Source organism: Salvelinus fontinalis, chromosome 23 (genome assembly GCF_029448725.1).
Source record: "Salvelinus fontinalis isolate EN_2023a chromosome 23, ASM2944872v1, whole genome shotgun sequence".
Taxonomy (NCBI): Eukaryota; Metazoa; Chordata; class Actinopteri; order Salmoniformes; family Salmonidae; genus Salvelinus; species Salvelinus fontinalis.
In genome coordinates, this window is record NC_074687.1 from 23,397,127 (window position 1) to 23,418,986 (window position 21,860).

A 21,860-nucleotide genomic window follows, 5' to 3' on the forward strand; every position below is an offset into this window, starting at 1 on the left:
CAAACACAGAGTTACACATGGATTAAACAAGCGTACAGTCGATAACACAATAGTAAAAAAAGTCTATATACAGTGTGTGCAAAACAACAATTTAGGAAATTAACACTGGGGTGATAGATGAGCAGATGGTGATGTGCAAGTAGAAATACTGGTGTGCAAAAGAGCAGAAAAGTAAATCAAAACAATATGGGGATGAGGTAGGTAGATTGGGTGGGCTATTCACAGATGGCTTATGTACAGCTGCAGTGATCGGTTAGCTGTTCAGACAGCTGATGTTTAAAGTTAGTGAGGGAAATATAAGTATCCAGCTTCAGCAATTTTTGCAATTCGTTACAGTCATTGGCAGCAGAGAACTGGAAGGAAAGGCGGCCAAAGGAGGTGTTGGTTTTGGGGATGACCAGTGAGACATACCTGCTGGAGCGCGTGCTACGGGTGGGTGTTGTTATCGTGACCAGTGAGCTGAGATAAGGCGGAGCTTTACCTAGCATGGACTTATAGATGACTTGGAGCCAGTGGGTCTGGCGACGAATATGTAGCGTAGGCCAGCCAACGAGAGCATACAGGCTTTGGTGACAAAACGGATGGCAGTGTGATAAGACCACATCCAGTTTGCTGAGTAAGTAGAGCATTGGAAGCTATTTTGTAAATGGCATTGGTGATGTCGAGGATCGGAAGTATAGTCAGTTTTACGAGGGTATGTTTGGCGGCGTGAGTGAAGGAGGCTTTGTTGCGAAATAGGAAGCCGATTCTAGATTTAATTTTGGATTGGAGATGTTTAATATGAGTCTGGAAGGAGAGTTTACAGTCTAGCCAGACACCTAGGTATTTGTAGTTGTCCACATCCTCTAAGTCAGAACCGTCCAGAGTAGTGATGCTAGTCGGGCGGGCGGGTTCGGGCAGCGAACGGTTGAAAAGCATGCATTTGGTTTTACTAGCGTTTAAGAGCAGTTGGAGGCCACGGAAGGAGTGTTGTATGGCATTGAAGCTCGTTTGGAGGATAGTTAACACAGTGTCCAAAGAAGGGTAATGAAGGTCACATTAGATGAGGGTATTACATGTATCACTTTCAGCAAAAACGACATTGAGATGGTATAATACTGTATTTTCTTCTACGATAAAGGATTTGATTTAAAACCATAATTCACAATAATGCAAGCTGAAGGACGTATGACAAGTACAGTACCAGCCTTTAACAGGCTTCCAGTGAAGTGAGGGTGGTCCCTGTGACTTTCACACCCACACCCTGCGCCCCAGGGAGCATGCAGCCTGTACACCGAATGTGCGACTGAAAGTGGGTACTCTCCGTACCTCCTGACAAGCACCAAGATGACAGACACCACTCCCAGTCTATCATAACCAGACTCTTGACTTCATCAAGCTGTAAAGCACCACTGAGGTAAATTAAATACCCCTGTTCTGCCACCATAGAACCGGTTAAACATTACAGTCTGTCTTTCTCTGTAGGAGTCATGTAGGAACAATATTCACATAATTTATCTGCCAATACTAAGATCTGAAAGTAATTTGGTTAAATTCAGTATCTTCTGTGTGGGTTTTGAATGGTAAGAGATGTAAATGTGCCTGTTAGGGATGTTAACGGTTTACCTTTGATCAGTTAGCCGCCGAAAATGAATTTAACCGATCATGCATCGGTTTATAAAAGGTCAATTAACATAATTTAGTGGAATTAAATTGGCGGGTGTCTATTTTTGTTAGACCGTCATGCATCTCGTTTATCACACACGTACTGCATACTGAGCTTAGTTTGAGTGGAATATCACCTGTCAGGCAGCGAGGTTGGTTGATGCTTTAAGTGAAACCTGTAGGCTAATATAAGCCCAGCCATTGCACAAAAATTCTTATTACAATTCCAGTGAAAACAGAGTTGGCTAGTCTATTGAACAGAGGAGGATCCCAGCTTTCTATTGATACCATTTTAAAATCAGCATTCCTCTCCTGTTCTACTGGTTTCCATATAAACTTGATTTAGCTGTCCACAAGCTTAAACCACAATCCTAGTCATATGGTAACACTTTACTTGACACCTAGCATCATAACACATTATGACACATTCATAACCATGTCAAGGCATAACATCTGAACTTGTCATAACTTGTCATATGGTCATAACACTGTCATGACATATTTAGACCTGTTATGACATATACTGAACAAAAATATAAACTTAACATGTAAAGTGTTGGTCCCATGTTTCATGAGCTGAAATAAATTATCCCAGAAATGTTCCATGCACACAAAAAGCCTTTCTCTCAAATTGTGTGCACAAATCTGTTTACAACCCTGTTAGTGAATATTTCTCCTTTGCCAAGGTAATCTATCCACCTGACAGGTGTGGCATATCAAGAAGCTGATTAAACAGCATGATCATTACACAGGTGCACCTTGTGCGAGGGAAAATAAAAGGCCACTCTAAAATGTGTAGTTGTGTCACAACACGATGCCACAACACGATGCCACAGATATCTCAAGTTTTGAGGGAGCATGCAAATGGAATGTTGACTGCAGGAATGTCCATCAGAGCAGTTGCCAGAGAATTGACGTTGTTTTAGAGAATTTGGCAGTACGTCCAACTGGCCTCTCAACCGCAGAACACTTGTAACCGTGCCAGCCCAGGTCCTCCACATCCGGCTTCTTCACCTGAGAGATCATTTGAGAACAGCCACCCGGACAGTTGATGAAACTGTGGGTTTGCACAACCAAAGAATTTCTGCACCAGCAATCAGAAACAGTCTCAGGGAAGCGCATCTGCATGCTCGTCGTCCTCACCAGAGTCTTGACCTGACTGCAGTTTAGCATCGTAACCTACTTCAGTGGGCAAATGCTCACCTTTGAAGTGTGCTCTTCACGGATGATTCCCGGTTTCAACTGTACCAGGCAGATGGCAGGCAGCGTGTTTGGCGTCGTGTGGGCGAGCAGTTTGTTGATGTCAACATTGAACAGAGTGCCCCATGGTGGCGGTGGGGTTATGGTATGAACAGGCATAAGCTACAGACAACAAACACAATTGCATTTTATCAATGGCAATTTGAATGCACAGAGGTACCGTGATGAGATCCTGAGGCCCATTGTTGTGCCATTCATCCACTGCCATCACCTCATGTTTCAGAATAATAATGCAAGGCTCGTTACACAATTCTTGGAATCGAAAAATGTCCCAGTTCTTCCATGGTCTGAATACTCACCAGACATTGAGCATGTTTGGGATCTGTACATATGTCCTGGACAGAGGCTAACAACTGTTTAGTCTAAATTGCACTGCAATAGGAGTTGGCACGGTTACAAGTGTTCTGCGGTTGAGAGGCCAGTTGGACGTACTGCCAAATTCTCTAAAACGACGTCAATTCTCTGGCAACTGCTCTGATGGACATTCCTGGAAATACGATGACATTGCTAAAGTAGTTTCATTTTTAGTAGGAAATAACTTTGCGAGCATTATCATGACGTCAAATGGACTTTAGACAGATGGCAATGTTGTCATTAGCTAGCGAAGTAAGTCAAAAAACATTAGCTAGCTAAGATCTGGCGACCTCCCCTCAATCTTAGCTAACATTATACTGCATCTGAAGTCAATCTGGCGACATCAAAATGACCGAAGGTTTAGATAGTAATTATTTGCCTCCTTTTGAATTGAATTGCATTTCCAAGCCACTGTGTTAGAGCCCATTTGGACGTATTTGTATAAAAGACAGAACATACAGAGCTCATTGTACGTTTGTGTAAATATATTAAATATGAATGTATATGATGAAATATTAGGTACATACCTTTATGATTTATATTTACATGATTGAGATATATTCCTTGTTATTAGTTGAACTTAGTTTTTGGCCTCCCCTCTTGCCCATTCATTGTACTGTGGTAAGTGTGTTAGCTAGCTAGACCTGGGAGCGGTATAGTCTTTTGACCATACAGACATACAGTCCAAACAGGTCATATTATGTATTTTTCACGTCAAGTAATCTATGCTTTAAATTGATTGGAGAATCATTTGTTAGAATGAAGAAGAATAAACCTTTTTGTTGCACCATATCCCTGGATCTCATTGAATGTTTTGGCCGTTTGGAAACCTTGAATGTGGATTGTACGTGTACGAAACACCCCGCTTTCAGGCTAGGGCAGCGGCTATGGTAAAGAGGAAAGGAAGTCACTACACACTGTAATGCACTTTTGAAGAAATCTTCATCAGCGCTCATTGGCGATGCATTGAGAAGGAAGCTCAGTTGGGCATCAGTACAAAACAAACGTTCAAAACAATATTGTGACGAAACATGCAACCCATGAATACGCATGCATAGTATTTTCACTAGGGTACGTCATTTTACTGTTTGGAACTAATTTAACCGATTGTTAATGGGGGTCAGTTAGTCGGCAGCAAAATTGACCGTGCTGCTAGTGCCTGTGCTGTCCTGTTAAGACTTTAGTCCAATCAGAACCCACGCCAATCAGCCATGTCTAATCACCCACAGTGCATCTGTATAGGCTCAAGAACTCCTCAACCAGTCCACTACCCACAGACCCTCCTATTGCAGATAAAAAAAACTATCAGATATCTGCTGTGTATATCTCAGGAATGTTTCATGGTCACCACTAATGGCCTAACCTCTTACATGAAATATCAATATTCATACCTCAGCTAATCAGAAACTGTTTTCAGTCTTAGTGAGTCATACTTCGAAGTAAAAGCTCTAATTCAGCTTGATAATTAACATACTTGTGTATAACAAAAAATAGCATAGTTTCTGCTAGCAACTCCGCGTTAAAGTTAATAGGTTATTGATTGGAATGTTCCTACCAGCAGGACAAGGTTTTGTTAGCCAGTAATAGCCGGACTTTGGCCCAAAAATAGTGAAGCCAATAAATAAAATTGGCACTGGCAAAAGAAATATGATTTTTAACATAAGGCACAATCCTAGTCATATTAGCAACCGATAGTTGTTGCATCTTTACATTTCTCCTCTTTCTAAATGTTTAATCTGTCACTTTGACAACGTTTTTCCCCACTAATTGTAGGCTTATTATGAAACTAACATTTGCGCGTAGACTACAGCCTTGTGCGCATTGTTGCGTTTATGTGAAGAAATAGGCCTATTAGTTTAGCAACATTTTAAGCTAAACGTTCTGATCTGTTGCATCAGATTCATTGCTTTTTAACTTGTTTCATGTAGCCTAGGCCTACTGGTTGTATGAATTTGAGATCTATCATCCCACAACAGTCCCAGAGTCTGTTTGGAATAGGCTATTTCTTTCTCCACAAGCTGACCAATAGAACAGGTCAACCTTTCTACTATGGGGAATAGTCGATTGACATAGGCTAGTGATTTTGTTGTTCGTACATTTTTGGCTGAGGAAAAGTAAATGTGGATAGTTATTCTAACATCTTCAAAGTGCACATCAGAATTAGAGAAGGACGCACGTCATTTTATCCTCGACTTGCATGTTCTGTTAAGATGAATTACCATAACCTAAATGTGATTTCTGTCATTCTGAGGGCTGTGGGCTGTGGGTGGATGCCCTAATCAGGTTATGCACCCAATCGGTCCAGTAAATTTCTCAAATGACTGGTAAATTAATATGTTGCTGGTGAAATTTCCCGCGCCACATTTTCAAAATGAAAACCCTGCAGCAGGGTTAATAAATGCTAGTACCAAGACATCATACTCAGAGTGGAACCAGGATCCAGGCTTTAGGCTGGTAAGTGATAGACAGTGAATGTCCTTTCTTACCACCCACTCCTCTAAGGCTCTGTCTGCGTCCGTGTCCAGACTGCAGCTCCGGTCCACGTGAGTGCTCATGTCACCTCTGATGTCATCCCTGACAGCAGAGTCCCATACAGAAACACCTGGTCCATCGTTCCTACTGCCAGATCTACAGAGACAGGTTTAAATACAAACTACTGCACCGGAACAAGAGTATGCCGCACCTCATTCTCTAAGGAAAAAACAGACACTGTATTGTATTGAGATCCATTGAGATGAGAAGCTTTACTGCAGGTTCAATTAGGAGCAGCAAGTTGAAGTGTGGTGTGCCCAGTGCCCACCTGGTGGTGCGTCTGTAGCATCTGCTCTTATCGCAGGAGGTCCAGTGGAGTTTCTCTCTCTTTTCACACCCCAGATGCCTCTGGGAAAAGATCTCGTCACACAGCAGCTCCTCCTGTCTCTCTCTCTCTTCCAGGGGTGGGTTATCAACCACTCTCCAGTTGTAGGGAAGGAGGGAGGAGCAGAGCAACATGTAAGGTGAAGAAATAACACACAGATCAAAGGACATCGAAGAACAGACAATTTTCAGGGATGCAAACTGGTGAGGGCCCAAAATAGTAAGGCTTGATCATTCAAACTCAAAATAGTGTTAAGCAAAAACAGGTGGCTGTTTTGTTAAGAAGTAACTCAAGCCAAAGAACAAGGACCAGAAGTCATACCTGGGTGTTATAATGTCTTTGTAGTGAAGTTTCTCTAACTTGGTAGTGGCAGCCAGGGACATGGGGACATTGTCAATGTTGTAAACACTCTCTCTCTAACGTCTGCGGATTGAATCCTGAGAACAAAATAGCATAGACAAAACTGTCACATAGCTCACTAATACATCAACAAGCACACTGTTCGTTATAAACGTCTCAACTAGATGTCAGAATGCAATGTATTACAAGTCAATTCACAAGCTGATTACTTTTCAAGCTATAAATCCAGGTAGGAAGGCAGTATTGGAGCTATTTTTATTTTTATTTTTTTTATTTCACCTTTATTTAACCAGGTAGGCTAGTTGAGAACAAGTTCTCATTTGCAACTGCGACCTGGCCAAGATAAAGCATAGCAGTGTGAACAGACAACAACACAGAGTTACACATGGAGTAAACAATAAACAAGTCAATAACATGGTAGAAAAAAAAGAGAATCTATATACAATGTGTGCAAAAGGCATGAGGTAGGCAATAAATCGAATAATTACAATTTAGCAGATTAACACTGGAGTGATAAATCATCAGATGATCATGTGCAAGAAGAGATACTGGTAGAGATACTATAATGCACACAAGTAGCCAGGCAGCATTGGAGCTATAATGTGTGTGTGTGTATGGTACCCGTTTGTGTGTGTGTGAAGTCTGGGGTGTAACGGCATCCTCCAGGCTCTCATCTGGACTGTCCTCAGTGTCTGACAGCTGAGACAAGAGGTCCTCCTCATCTATAGACCAACAACACATTACTGTCAACACCATGGGTCGCTCTGTAACAGGCTACATAGCATATGTGTAATGAATACGTAACTACACTAGCAGGCTACATGTATGTATATATATATTTTTTACCTTTATTTAACTAGGGGGGTCAGTTAAGAAGTCTTATTTAGAATGACGGCCTACCCCGGCCAAACCCGAACAACGCTGGACCAATTGTGCGCTGCACTATGGGACTCCCAATCACGTCCGGATGTGATACAGCCTGGATTCAAACCAGGGACTGTAGTGAAGCCTCTTGCACTGAGATGCAGTGCCTTAGACCGCTACGCCACTAGGGAGCCTAACATGTAATAACCAGTTGGATATGATCAGGACAACAGAGAAAATCAGGGATATCGACTTAGCTAGGGGATAGGTTTGTTTTTATTAGAAATCAATGGAGGATAAATGTCAGAAAAGCAGAAATTCCTGATTAATCAAGGAAAAATCCCATCCCTGGGATCACCCCTTAAATTAAGTGGATTTGGCTATTTCAGCCACACCCGTTGCTGACAGGTGTATAAAAATGGGGACCCAGCCATGCAATCTCCATAGACAAACATTGGCAGTAAATTGGTCTTACTGAAGAGCTCAGTGACTTTCAACGTGGCACCGTCATAGGATTAAACCTTTCCAACAAGTCAGTTTGTCAAACGTCTGCCCTGCTAGAGCTGCCCCGGTCAACTGAAAGTGCTGTTATTGTGAAGTAAAAATGTATTGGAGCAACAACGGCTCAGCCACGAAGTGGTAGGCCACACAAGATCATAGAACGGAACCACCGAGTGTTAACTCGTAAAAATCATCTGTCCTCAATACAGAGTTCCAAACTGCCCTCTGAAGCAACATCAGCACAATAACTTTTCGTTGGGAGCTTCATGAAATGTGTTTCCATGGCTGAGTAGCCGCACACAAGCCTAAGATCACCATGTGCAATGCCAAGCATCGGCTGGAGTGGTGTAAACTCGCTGCCATTGGACTCTGGATATGCGTTCTCTGGAGTGATGAATCACGCTTCACAATCTGGCAGTCAGACAGACAAATCTGGGTTTGGTGGATGCCAGGAGAACGCTACCTGTCCCAATGCATTGGTGGAGGAGGGACAATGGTCTGGGGCTGTTTTCCATGGTTCGGGCTAGTCCTCTCAGTTCCAGTAAAGGGCAATCTTAACGCTACAGCATACAATGACAATCTAGACAATTCTGTGCTTCCAACTTTGTGGCAACAGTTTAGGGAAGGCCCTTTCCTGTTTCAGCATGACAATGCCCCTGTGAACAAAGCGAGGTCTATACAGAAATGGTGTGTTCTGTGGCAGAATTTGACTGGCCTGCACAGAGCCCTGACCTCAACCCCATCGAACACCTTTGGGATGAGTTGGAACGCCGACTGCAAGCTAGGAATAATCGGCCAACATTGGGGCCAGCCTCACTAGTGTACCGGTACTTGTGGCTGAATGGAAGCAAGTCCCTGCAGCAATGTTACAACATCTAGTGGAAAGCCTTCCCAGAAGAGTGTAGGTTGTTGTAAAAGGGGGACTAATTCAATATTACTGCCCATGAATTTGGAATGAGATGTTCAACGAGCAGGTGTCCACATACTTTTGTCATGTAGTGTACCTTCTATGGTCTTGTGGGTGTGTCTCCTCTTCCTCCCTCCACAATAAGCCTTCCTGTGTGGGGTCTGAGCAGATCCCGCCCATCTGACAGGTGACACACCCCTGGCCACTCCCCTCCGGTTCCTCCCATGCTGCTTGTGGCTACAATCTGGAATGACACAGCAGCCATGTTAACGCAACAGACTGGAATTCCCCTTGTCTGAAACCACCCTCCAAACCCCCATAGGATTACAAGGCTTGGTTAGAGAGTAGCCTATAATAACATATCAGTCTAATGTTTAACTATTAATCCCATTAGGTTAGACATATTCTCTCTCAACGCTTTCCCGCTTCAGTTCTACAAACAATCAAGGTCTTTGTCTTGGGGCTGTTTCATTGTTAGGATAACAGATATGTTGTTCGGGGTTGGGCGGCTGATAATTACATAGATGATATGGTCGTCTGCAGTGTGAGCTGTAAGGTTGCAGGACTGAACAGGACAAGTGGTACTGAATCCTAAATAATGCCTCAAACTGCCACCGTCGTGCTGCCTGCCTGTCAGGGCCAGTTAAGCAGGACAATAACTGCAGCTCTCATCTCTCAACATCTTCCCCTCTCCCGTCTCCCGCTCCCACCACATCTCCCCCACATCCCTCTCCCACCACATCTCCCCCTCAAGCGAACGAGAAAGGGTGATCTTCCACATAATAGCAAATGTCAGTAGAATATTCCTTGTGGTGTTTGTTTTTAGATCAATCATTGTCCATGTGGGGTGATTCAGGCTGACAGGAAATCGAGTGGAGCAGAGTGAGTTAGGTCTCTAAGACTAACCCAGCATTCTCATTAGCCATGTGCCAGTGCCCCAGCCCCTCAAGCCAGCCCTTCTCTCCAGCCACAGCGCACTGCCTCAGAACCGCTCCCTTCAGCCCAGTGAGGATCATTAGGAATCTTTAGGATCGTTAACCCCCCTGCAGTCAATAGCCAACAGAGCAAGCAGCGAGGAGCAACAGGAGAGTAATGATTAGACTGGCTGACTCAGAGCTTACAGCTATGAAACAGCCAATGCAGCCAATGCATCTACACTGGTAGCTCAGTAGGAGTCTTTACACAAGATAGCAGCATAGCTGAGATCACTGTCAGTCTATTACTTTAAATGAGGAAGAACAAAGAAAATTCCCTGCCAGGTTTCAGGGGACACGGTTAGTTTTAAGACAGGTCATACTGTTTTCTGAAACTTAGTAATAGTCTATTAGATGCTACTCACTGAACCCTGATGGAGAAGTGTGTCCCCTGTCCATATAGCTGTGGTGGTAGTAGACATGACTGGACTCTGTCTTGACCGGTAGTAGAGGTCGCTGGACCCAGTCCTCTCTGAGCAGGGCAGCGTTCTGGAGGTGGTGGGACAGAAGGCTATCTGTGGAGAGGAGATCCAGACCAAACCTGCTGACTGACTGTATTAGGTTTGAAGAGAAGACTAGAAGAAGAATATTCTAGAATATTACAAATTGAACAATGAGCATGACTCTGAATCTTTCCATCTACCTCACTACATACTAGAGCAGATACTGCCCACAATGAATTTTGTAAAAATAATAATCGAAATCCCGATGTGGCCCTTGAGCCAAACAATTTGCCCACGCCTGTACAATTGAGCAATACGGCACGTGGGGGTGTGGTATACGGCCAATATACCATGGCTAAGGGCTGTTTTATTGCGCAATGCAGAGTGCCTGGATACAGCCCTTAGTCGTGGTGTATTGGCCATTAACCACAAACCCCAGAGGTACCTTATTGCTATTATAAACTGGTTACCAACGTAATTAGGGCGGTAAAAATAAATGTTTTGTCATATCCGTAGTATACGGTCTGATATACTACGGCTGTCAGCCAATCAGCATTCAGGGCTCGAACCACCCAATTTATAAGAGCCAATACACCAACTCCTAGCCAGTTCCCAGTAATAACCTCATCACAGTACAGCTGTGTGGAGTACAGCTGACTGCTGCATTGTTGATTTGACACCCCTGTCCGGTCTTAATAACTCTACAGTCTACATTCCACACACAACAAAGAGAGAGCTGTTTTGAGAGTCACACGGAACCCAAACCGGCTGCGCGCGTGCGCTATCGTGCATAAATGTATTTTTCCCCCCCACACCAAACGCGATCATGACACGCAGGTTAAAATATCAAAACAAACTCTGAACCAATGACATTAATTTGGGGACAGGTCGAAAAGCATTAAACATGTATGGCAATTTAGCTAGCTAGCTTGCGCTTGCTAGCTAACGTTAATTTGTCCTATTTAGCTAGCTTGCTGTTGCTAGCTAATTTGTCCTGGGATATAAACATTGAGTTGTTATTTTACCTGAAATGCACAAGGACCTCTACTCCGACAATTAATACACACATAAAACGGCCAACCGAATCGTTTCTAGTCATCTCTCCTCCTTCCAGGCTTTTTCATCTTTGAACTTATATGGTGATCACATCTAAACTTTCATTGTATTACCACGACAACGGGCAACAAAGTTCGTCTTTCAGTCACCCACGTGGGTATAACCAATGAGGAGATGGCACGTGGGTACCTGCTTCTATAAACCAATGAGGAGATGACTTTCAGTGCGATCTGCGGCAGAAATAGGAACGACTTCTATTTTTAGCCCTTGGCGTCGCAGACGCTCGTTGGCGCACGCGAGCAGTGTGGGTGCAATAATTGAATAACATGGATTTCTACATTTATTTTGAGACGCTCGCGCACGCGACGTGTCCGGTCTGGTCATCATGTGAGGGTACGTGGGATGTAACCTCCACAGCACAATACATAGAGTTACAGGAAAAAACAGACAAGGGAAGGTGATTTAAAGGGCTTGAGAAGGACAGGGTAACAGAATACACGTTTTGCAGAATACACTGTGCTGTATTCTATATTTCACATCTGTAAATGGACAATAATATGCGTATAGGTGTTCTACATGCAACGTCTTAAAGCTGCAATATGTAACTTTTTGGGATACCCCACCAAATTCACATAGAAAGTTGAGTTATAGATCTGTCATTCTTAATTGAACGCAAGTCTAAGAAGCAGTAGATCTGTTCTGTGTGCTCTATTTCTATGGTTCCCGTTCTTCAGTTTCCTTTTTGCGTCTTTTACTTTCAGTTTTGTACACTAGCTTCAAACAGCTGAAAATACAATATTTTTGGTTATGGAAAAGATATTTCAGAGCGGTTCAAATCAGTGTTTCCCAACCCTGGTCCTCAGTACACAACAGTACACGTTTTAGTTATAGCGCTGGACAAACACACCTCATCCAACTCATTGAGACCTTGATGATTAGTTGACAAGTTGAATCAGGTATGTTTGTCCAGCGTTACAATAAAAATGTGTACTGTTGGGGGTACTCGAGGACCTGGGTTGGGAAACACTGGTTTATATGTTACAATGATTCTCTTCACGATACGTGCTTGTTTTGTCACATATACTGAAATTAGGCAAATTATTAGAATGTTAGTGACCAGGAACCGGCGGAGATGTTTCTTTAAAACAACATCCACAACAACCATGTTTTCCACTCAGTTTCAACCTGCTGTTGAACTTCTTTCTTCAAATTGATCATCACAGTGAGGTGAGCTTTAAAAACATGATACTGTTTTGATGATAAGGGTTTGATGTGATTTTTGATTGCATTTGCATTGACATCAGAGTGTTGCATTGACATCAGAGTGGATAGAGGGACAATACGGCCCTGAGTACCAGAATGTTAGCAATCTGACAGCTGCTTGAGCATGTCCAGAGTGCATAAGAGGAGATTACCGTGACCCAACTGTCATATGGAATTTGAATACAGTCACCGCAAAAGACAGACAGTACAGTCCAGTTAGCCTTGCACAAGAACACAGAGTATCATATCGTCTGTCCAGCACAGGGAGGGGAGTGCCTACCTGAGGAGAGAGAGAGAACAGGGTGTGTCCTAAAGCCACTGGTCCTGGAGATCAGGGTGCTGCCGGAGGAACAGGCTGGGTCAGAACACAGGGCCAGGGGGTCACAGGACACAAAGGTGGGACAGAGGGAGGAGGAGAGGGAGGCTGAGTCCTGCAGGAGAGAGGAGGGATGAATAAAAACAGTCATTCGCAGATTCTAGAATAACTTACTCTCTACACCTCCAGGACCTGTGGATACCACAGATTTAATGAAGGAAACGATTATTAACGCAAACCACCTGTGGCTCTTGAAGATAGCAACACTTTCAGAGACCATGACCACCATATGAAACTCATTTACAAAGGGATTTGTGTACAGAAGGGTTAAACATAGTGTTGTGACTTAGCCCAACCTCAGCTGGTTTCTCAGTTCTGCTAACATGAAGCCTTACTGTGTTGTTGCTGTGCGAGTCACTATGACCTGGAGGAGCAGCCAGCCGCTCAGATAAATCACGCTAATTAAACAAATTAAGTCTAACAGCTTTCTTCTCTTTCCTTTCCTAATATCTCAGTAGGCTTGGCACATTGTCTTACTCTGTAATAACACCAGTCAGAGAGAGGCGCCAATGCCTGGCACTAGAGGTCGACCGATTATGATTTTTCAACGCCGATACCGATTATTGGCGGACCAAAAAAAGCAGATTCCGATTAATCGTACGATTTTTATATATATTTTTTTAATAATGACAATTACAACAACACTGAATGAACACTTATTTTAACTTAATATAATACATCAATAAAATCTATTTAGTCTCAAATAAATAATGAAACATGTTCAATTTGGTTTAAATAATGCAAAAACAAAGTGTTGGAGAAGAAAGTAAAAGTGTAATATTAGTCATGTAAAAAAGCTAACGTTTAAGTTCCTTGCTCAGAACAAATCAAATCAAATTTTATTTGTCACATACACATGGTTAGCAGATGTTAATGCGAGTGTAGCGAAATGCTTGTGCTCCTAGTTCCGACAATGCAGTAATAACCAACGAGTAATCTACCTAACAATTCCACAACTACTACCTTATACACACAAGTGTAAAGGGATAAAGAATATGTACATAAAGATACATGAATGAGTGATGGTACAGAACGGCATAGGCAAGATGCAGTAGATGGTATCGAGTACAGTATATACATATGAGATGACTAATGTAGGGTATGTAAACACAAAAGTGCATAGTTTAAAGTGGCTAGTGATACATGTATTACATAAAGATGGCAAGATGCAGTAGATGATATATGAGAACATATGAAAGCTGGTGGTTCCTTTTAACATGAGTCTTCAATATTCCCAGGTAAGAAGTTTTAGGTTGTAGTTATTATAGGAATTATATGACTATTTCTCCCTATACCATTTGTATTTCATATACCTTTGACTATTGGATGTTCTTATAGGCACTATAGTATTGCCAGCCTAATCTCGGGAGTAGATAGGCTTGAAGTTATAAACAGCGCAATGCTTGAAGCACAGCAAAGAGCTGCCGGCAAATGCAGGAAAGTTTGAATGAATGCTTATGAGACTGCTGCTGCCTACCACCGCTCAGTCAGACTGCTCTATCAAATCATAGACTTAATTATAATATAATAACACACAGAAACACGAGCCTTAGGTCATTAATATGGTCAAATCAGGGAACTATCATTTCGAAAACAAAACGTTTATTCTTTCAGTGGAACCGTTCCGTATTTTATCTAAAGGGTGGCATCCCTAAGTCTAAATATTGCAGTTACATTGCACAACCTTCAATGTTATGTCATAATTATGTACAATTCTGGCAAATTAATTACGGTAGAAATGGTCTTCACACAGTTCGCAATGAGCCAGACAGCCCAAACTGCTGCATTTACGCTGACTCTGCTTGCACAGAATGCAAGAGAAGTCACACAATTTCCCTAGTCAAAAGAAATTCATGTTAGCAGGCAATATTAACTAAATATGCAGGTTTAAAACTATATACTTGTGTATTGATTTTAAGAAAGGCATTGATGTTTATGGTTAGGTACATTGGTGCAACGACGGTGCTTTTTTACAAATGCGCTTGTTAAATCATCACCCGTTTGTCGAAGTAGGCTGTGATTCAATGAGAAATGAACAGGCACCGCATCGATTATTTGCAACGCAGGACACGCTAGATGAACTAGTAATATCATCACCCATGTGTAGTTAACTAGTGATTATGTTAAGATTGATTGTTTTTTATAAGATATGTTAAATGCTAGCTAGCAACTTACCTTGGCTCCTTGCTGCACTCACATAACAGGTAGTCAGCCTGCCACGCAGTCTCCTCGTGGAGTGCAATGTAATCGGCCATAATCGGTGTCCAAAAATGCTGATTACCGATTGTTATGAAAACTTGAAATCGGCCCTAATTAATCGATCATTCCGATTAATCGGTCGACCTCTACCTGACACCTTTTGTTTTTATGGGGTAGAGACTAGAGCAGGGATAAACTAGATTCAGACGCTGGACGATTTTTGCGGATGATCAGGGGCCGGAAAATAATTAGTAATAATTTGTAGACTGCAAATTGACCGCAAGAAGCCCAAACAGATATAATATCACCAAAACAATAATTTCAAACCTTGCTTACATTTGTGTACGATCACATGTCTCTCTGGGAATACTTGGCTTGGGAACAGATTTCCCAAATTAAAATGACTTGGTGCTGATTTCCTGGTGTTTTTACAATCTTTTATGTCCAACAATAAAAATTCTACTAATAATTAGGCCTGCAAGCCGCGAATTGGGGAACCCTAGACTCGAGGGTCAGCAGCAGGGCTGAAGAGATGGATACACTGGGGGAATGTCCCAAATAGCACCCTATGCCCTATATAGTGCACTACTTTTGACCAGGACCCATAATTATCTGGACAAAAGTAGTGCGCTATATAGAGAGATGGGTCCTGATCGAAAGTAGTGGCCGAAGCTGTACTCTACAGCCCAGAGATGACCTCAGATCTCCTATCCACCACTATGATATTCAACATGCTCCCTCTCCTTAAAACAACCGGTGGAAAGGTTTTGTGTGTCCGGCTATGATTTGGATCAATGACATTAAGCTGAAGTTCTTCCTTCCTCTTGCCTTTTTTACTCTCAATAATTAAGTCTATGGATTTGTTCCAAATTGCACCCTATTCCCTATGTAGTGCACTATTTTGAACAGAGAGCCTTATGGACCCTGGTCCAAAGTAATGCACTATAAAGGGAATATGATGCTACCCTCAATTTCTAATTTTCTCTGACTCCCATGCTGCCTTGGATGTCATGGAAATATAGATCATTTCTGGGAGCACTAGGCTAGATCTTGTTTGAGTCGTTTCAGGGACTGCTGTGTGTGTTGACTGACTAAAATGGTGTGAGTTCAGTGACTAAAGGTTTATCTCAAATGGCACTCTATTCTCTACATAGGTAACTACATTTGACCAGGGCCCTGGTCAAACATTGTATAGTCCCAAATCGCAGTGCACTGAGTGTCGTTGTCTGTTGTCCCCATGCAGTGGCCTGCTCCTGGGAGGATGTGACCCCTTCTCCCAGAAGGGACCCAAGAGAAGGAGAGTGAACCGCAGGAGGGCGCACTTCCTCCAAGTGGATGCCACCTGTGTCTCAGCCCGCACACGACCCCTGGTGACCTATCACAAACCTCGACTCTTCATAAACACCACCCAGAGACAGCAGGTAGGGACCTTTTTTAGCTCTGGGCCAATATTCATTAAGCATCTCACAGTATGAGGGCTGATCTAGGATCAGTTTTGCCTTTAAGATCATGATGAATATGATAATGTGGACGGGGGGACCTAATTGTAGATTAGCACTCCTACATACGGCCCCTGACCTTCACCTCTCACTCAGGAGGCAAAGCACTAACCACCACATCCTCAATGGTGATGCTGATGCCTGGCTAAATGCATCACACAAGACTGAAATACAGTGCTTATCTTTATTCCACACGTTTGGCCCAACCTGAGGTTAGAGGGTAGTGTTGGCTGCCAATAATGAAATGTCAGAGGATTGAAGAAAAAAAAAGTATCCTAATTTAAATTAGGATTCAAGTGCTGTGTCCCTAACGGTGTCATTTAGAAACAAGCAGTCTCTGATTGATACGTAATAGTCTAATCCTGATGATGTGAAGAGCTCTGTGTAGCAGTTGAACAAGACAGAGTGGAGCAGTGCATCTTTAATGTCAAACCCTGCATTTACTGCTATTCCCTGGCACTGGTTTGGTCTGGTCTAGCCTGGTTACAGATCTGTTTGTGTTTTTGCCTCAGACCAGTTCTATAAGGAGTTGGCAAGAGAGCAGAAACAGACTGGCATCATCCATCTAGTCTGTTCTGAGCTTTAAATATCAACCTGCTCCGGTGTAGGGCTTTAACCTGTAACACACACAGCCCATAGGCCTCTGGTCAAAAGTAGTGCACAATATAGGAAATAGGGTGCCATTTGGGCCTAAACTAGTGGATACTGATTCACTATGGGCCTGTAATTTCCAGCCTTGGTGGGATATTTATGTTTCCCTTTGTCACAGGAAGTCAATTGATTTAGTAAGTTATCCTCCCTGGGACTCCTCGATCCCCACCCGACCCCGATTCCTGGTCCTCTTTGGAACGGGCTTGAAATATCTTGGATCAAAACTAGACAAACAGTATGCTCAAAATACTTCTCTGCTGTGCTGTCTGGGACAGAAATACAAACAGCAGTTCTGAAGAAGTCCTAGAGTACAGCACCCCTGAGGAAAGTCAGTACCATCCAAAAAACTCAACCCCAGCTTTTTAGAGGGAGTAGTGGTGCCTTATAACAGGGCTGTCTAGAAGCCATTATGTAACGTTTTTCTTCTGTGGACGAAGGACAGGACCAAAGCACAGCGTAGCCAATGTTCATCATGTTTAATGAAGACCATAAACTTGAACACTACAAAATACATAAACAACAAAACGTGAAAACCGAAACAGTCCTATCTGGTGCAGAGACACAAAGACAGAAAACAACCACCCACAAAACCCAACACAAAACAGGCTACCTAAATATGGCTCCCAATCAGAGACAAACGACTAACACCTGCCTCTGATTGGGAACCATATCAGGCCAAACACAGAAACAGGAAAACTAGACACACAACATAGAATGCCCACTCAGCTCACGTCCTGACCAACACTAAAACAAAGAAAACACAAAAGAACTATGGTCAGAACGTGACACATTATGTGACATAATTTCCATTTTGAAATTAAATTAAAAACAGGTATGTCTACAGAATCTAATCTCTGGAATCTAAGTAATCCATATTATTTTTTATTTCGTATGGAACCATTTGATGTGGCTTTTGATTGCGGGTTTTCTGCAGGTTACATGAAGATGAATTTAAAAGCTTTTTAATGCCACTTGGAATGGAATTTAATACACTGAGGTCTGCGCGCACCACACACCTACTAAATTTCCCTCCATGTTGGCAAAAAGTTGTATTTTTAGGGCTGGCTCTTTCACCAAAGCTATAGCCTACACGGCTCTTATTATCAGGTAGGTGTGCTAGTTTAGCAATAAGTCAGACGGATTTAGTAGCATACTGGCTACTGGCTAGGCTATAGATGGCTGAAGCATGGGGTTGCCCATCTGCATTTGTTAGGCTATCCCAAGTTTTCAGAATTTTGGTTTTGATATCAATGTATGAATTTCACATGACTGAGCAGGGGTGCAGCCATGGGAGCCAGGCCCAGACAATCAGAAGTAGTTTTTCCGTTCAAAAAGGCGTTATTACAGACAGAAATACTCAGAAAGGCTGGTCTCAGATGATCCTGCAGGTGAAGAAGACTGATGTGGAGGTCCTGGGCTGGCGTGGTTACATGTAGTCTGAAATCTGCCAATTTCTCTAAAACTACATAAATTCTCTGGCGGACATTCATGCAGTCAGCATGCCAATGCAGGCTTTGATCCAGCTGACAGTTGACTTGTAAAATCTGGTGTGTTAGAGTGGGGCTGGAATAAAAGACTACATTTTAACATTAGCCTAAAATAATAATTCAGTGAATAAAGTATCAAGTGGCTATATTTCGAAGCAATGTAGCTACGTGGGAGGGGACGGCTCTAGACTGACTTATTCGAGTGCCAAGTAAGAAATTAAAGAAGTTAGCCATTTCATCTAACATGTTACGGGAATGCATTATAGATATTTTGAAGTGCAACATGTCAAAATAAGATCCAGAATAATCCAATATATTTTTGGCTCTTTAGAGATTAATTTCTTGAATCTTTTTTTGTGAATATTGGCCTAGGCTATAGCCTATGTGACATAATTTACCACCTGAGGAAATGGGAAGTCAAAAAACTTTAGCTAGATTGCTAAATCTTAATATAATATTGTTGCTTTAGCCATGCAATTGATATAACGATAAATGTCCTACAAAATCTTTCCATTGGTAGGCAGGTCTATATAGACTACCACTGCAAATGGTACGCTCCGCTCCGTTGGCACATCATCTCAATGACATACTGCGTTTGCAAAGTGATGTTATTTCCTATATATTGACAGTTGACAAATAATTGTTATACTTAGATAAAGCTGAGACTTAGTAGTTGTTTTTAAAAATGTGTCTTTCCTGAAATTATATTTTGAAATGTTGCTTAACTGTCAGTATGCTTGAGCTTATCAGAATGCATCTCTCCCTTCACTCTGTGTGTAAAGGGGGGGAGCGGGAGTAAGAGCCAGCAGAAAAACAGGGACAGGGCAGATTCTGTGCTTTCATTGTAGGAAGCAGGTTAATACACATTACTGTTGACCAAATAATGGTTTTAGAACACCCAAAAAAGAATCAGGAACGTTGTGTATTCTAATCACTGAAATTACAGATGTAATCAAAAAGGGCTATGTCAGTGTCGGTCATTTTCGGTTTATCATCTCAGCTCTAGTTAGTGTTGTCTATCAAATTGTATAGGCTTCCTTGCTCTCTCCTCTGGCAACGGTCAGACTCGCAATGGCACACGATGTACACACACATACACACAGAGGCGCACAACCCACAAAATGTCACCGAGTTAAAGCAGTTCTGCATGGAAGAGTGGGCCAAAATTCCTCCACAGCAATGTGAGCGACTGATCAACAACTACAGGAAGCATTTGGTTGCAGTCATTGCTGCTAAAGGTGGCACAACCAGTTATTGAGTGTAAGGGGGCAATTCTTTTTTCACACAGAAGCATTGGGTGGTGGATAACTTTGTTTATGAAAAACGTATGTAATTGTTTTTATTTGTTCACTCAGGTTCCCTTTATCTAATATTAGGTTTTTGTTGAAGATCTCTATCTACTGAACTGAGGAAAACAATACATCCACTATATACAGTATCATCTGACAGAGGGCTCATTTGAAAAAGAGACCTAGGTTGCAATGTTACTGTTGAAATAAAGGTTAAATTACATTAAAAAATGTACCTGTCTCTGTATGTTCCTGAGGAGGCGTGTGGGGCTGCTGGGTTCATTCTCCATGTCGGAGGGAGGGTCTCTAGCGATTCCCCCCGCCCTGAACGACAGCCCTGCTATCTCCGTTAGTAACGTCTGCTGGATTTGCCTGTCCGTAAACAGCTGCGACTCTGCCAAGATCACCCCCCCCCTGGGACCACACACAATCACACACACTGCCATCAACTCCACAACAAGGGCATATTCACACACCAGAGGTGGCTGGTGAGGGGAGGACGGCTCATAATTATGGCTGCTTGGAATGGAGTAACCAGAATGGCAATAAAACACAAGGAAACCATGTGTTTGATACCATTCCATTAATTCTGTTCCAGCCATTACTATGAGCATGTAAACTTCCACAGCCAGCACTGATTCATAGCAAAGGTCTTGAGTGAGGTCATTGAGTTTAGAGTTTCCTGGTGGCTCTCATGTCCTCCATTCGGTATTTACAGTGCCTTCGAAGGACATGACAAAAAAAATCCGAACTCATGATGAGGGGCCACAGTTGCTCGCAGGTCTGCTTACCCACATCCATACACCACCACCCAACATCACGAGCAAAACATTAGTGTCCCCCCGTCTTGACAACAGATGTATTTTAAAAAGTTCTACACATTTTGACATGGGGCGGAGAGAAGATTTTGCTATTTTACAACTCATTTCATGCAACTCTACTCATTTTGCCACAACGCAGAGAGGAGAAATAGCTATTTTACAGCTAATTTCCTGCAATTGTAAAAAAAAAAAAAAAAAAAAAAAAAATCTGAGTGAGACTGACTAACAAAATCGGTAATCCTTTTCCAAACACACCATTTCAATGAACTAATTAAACCTTGGGGTGTGCCTACTGGGGACCTGGGCCTTACCTTGGTGAAGGTGATCTGTTTGTGCAGGTCCTCCAGCTGTTGGATGCGTCCCTCGAGCTCTGCCACACGTAGCTGTAGCCAGGTCCACCTGCTGCCCGCCTCAGCCCTCTCCTTCTGCCACCTCCACTCACCCCCATGCCTACTGAGACAGAGAAGCGAGAGAAAGGGAGATACATATAGTGAATAGAAGACAGACGTGCTAATGCTGCCATTGTGTTTAGCCTAAGACCAGACAAGCATATTCATTTCTCTGGGTTTTGTATGCTTTTTTTATCAGATGAAATACAAACTCTTCCTTGAAACAGGTGGAATGGTTGGAGTGTATGTATGTTTACTGACCTTTAAAATATAGATAGCCCAGCAGAACAGTACAGAGGCCATATGGTTGATGTTTACACAGCAACAAATACACTACGGCCTACATTATTCACACTATTAGCATCAGAAAATGCTACATTTGAATATCAGCTTCTTCATATTGGTGGCAGATACTGTAGGCTAATAAAGGTAAATTATTCTTATGCTAGTGAAACTAGTAGGAAGTCTATCTAGGTCACAAATAAATCACCAGCAAGCTGTGCCTGTGTGTAGGTTTCCATGGAGCTCCTGACTGTGTTCCACTATTCCTTTGGTGTAGGCTAGCTAGCTGTCTCTGGCATGCACTCCACAGTCCAGTTAGCTTTAGATACCATGGCTCTGTGTAGCGGCCCTGGGAATGCCAGGAGCAAGCCACTTCAAACAGAA

General features: G+C 42.6%; 1 protein-coding gene across 1 annotated transcript in view; it reads right to left on the minus strand.

Moving 5' to 3' along the window:
* The window catches only part of kansl1l (KAT8 regulatory NSL complex subunit 1-like), a 39,532-nt gene that overhangs the window by 6,765 nt on the left and 10,907 nt on the right, over positions 1–21,860 (minus strand). Inside the window, 8 exon segments of the mRNA XM_055879243.1 lie at positions 5,745–5,886; positions 6,059–6,217; positions 6,437–6,552; positions 7,097–7,197; positions 8,845–8,991; positions 12,764–12,908; positions 20,221–20,398; positions 21,106–21,258. Coding sequence (XP_055735218.1) covers positions 5,745–5,886; positions 6,059–6,217; positions 6,437–6,552; positions 7,097–7,197; positions 8,845–8,991; positions 12,764–12,908; positions 20,221–20,398; positions 21,106–21,258 — 1,141 coding nt within the window.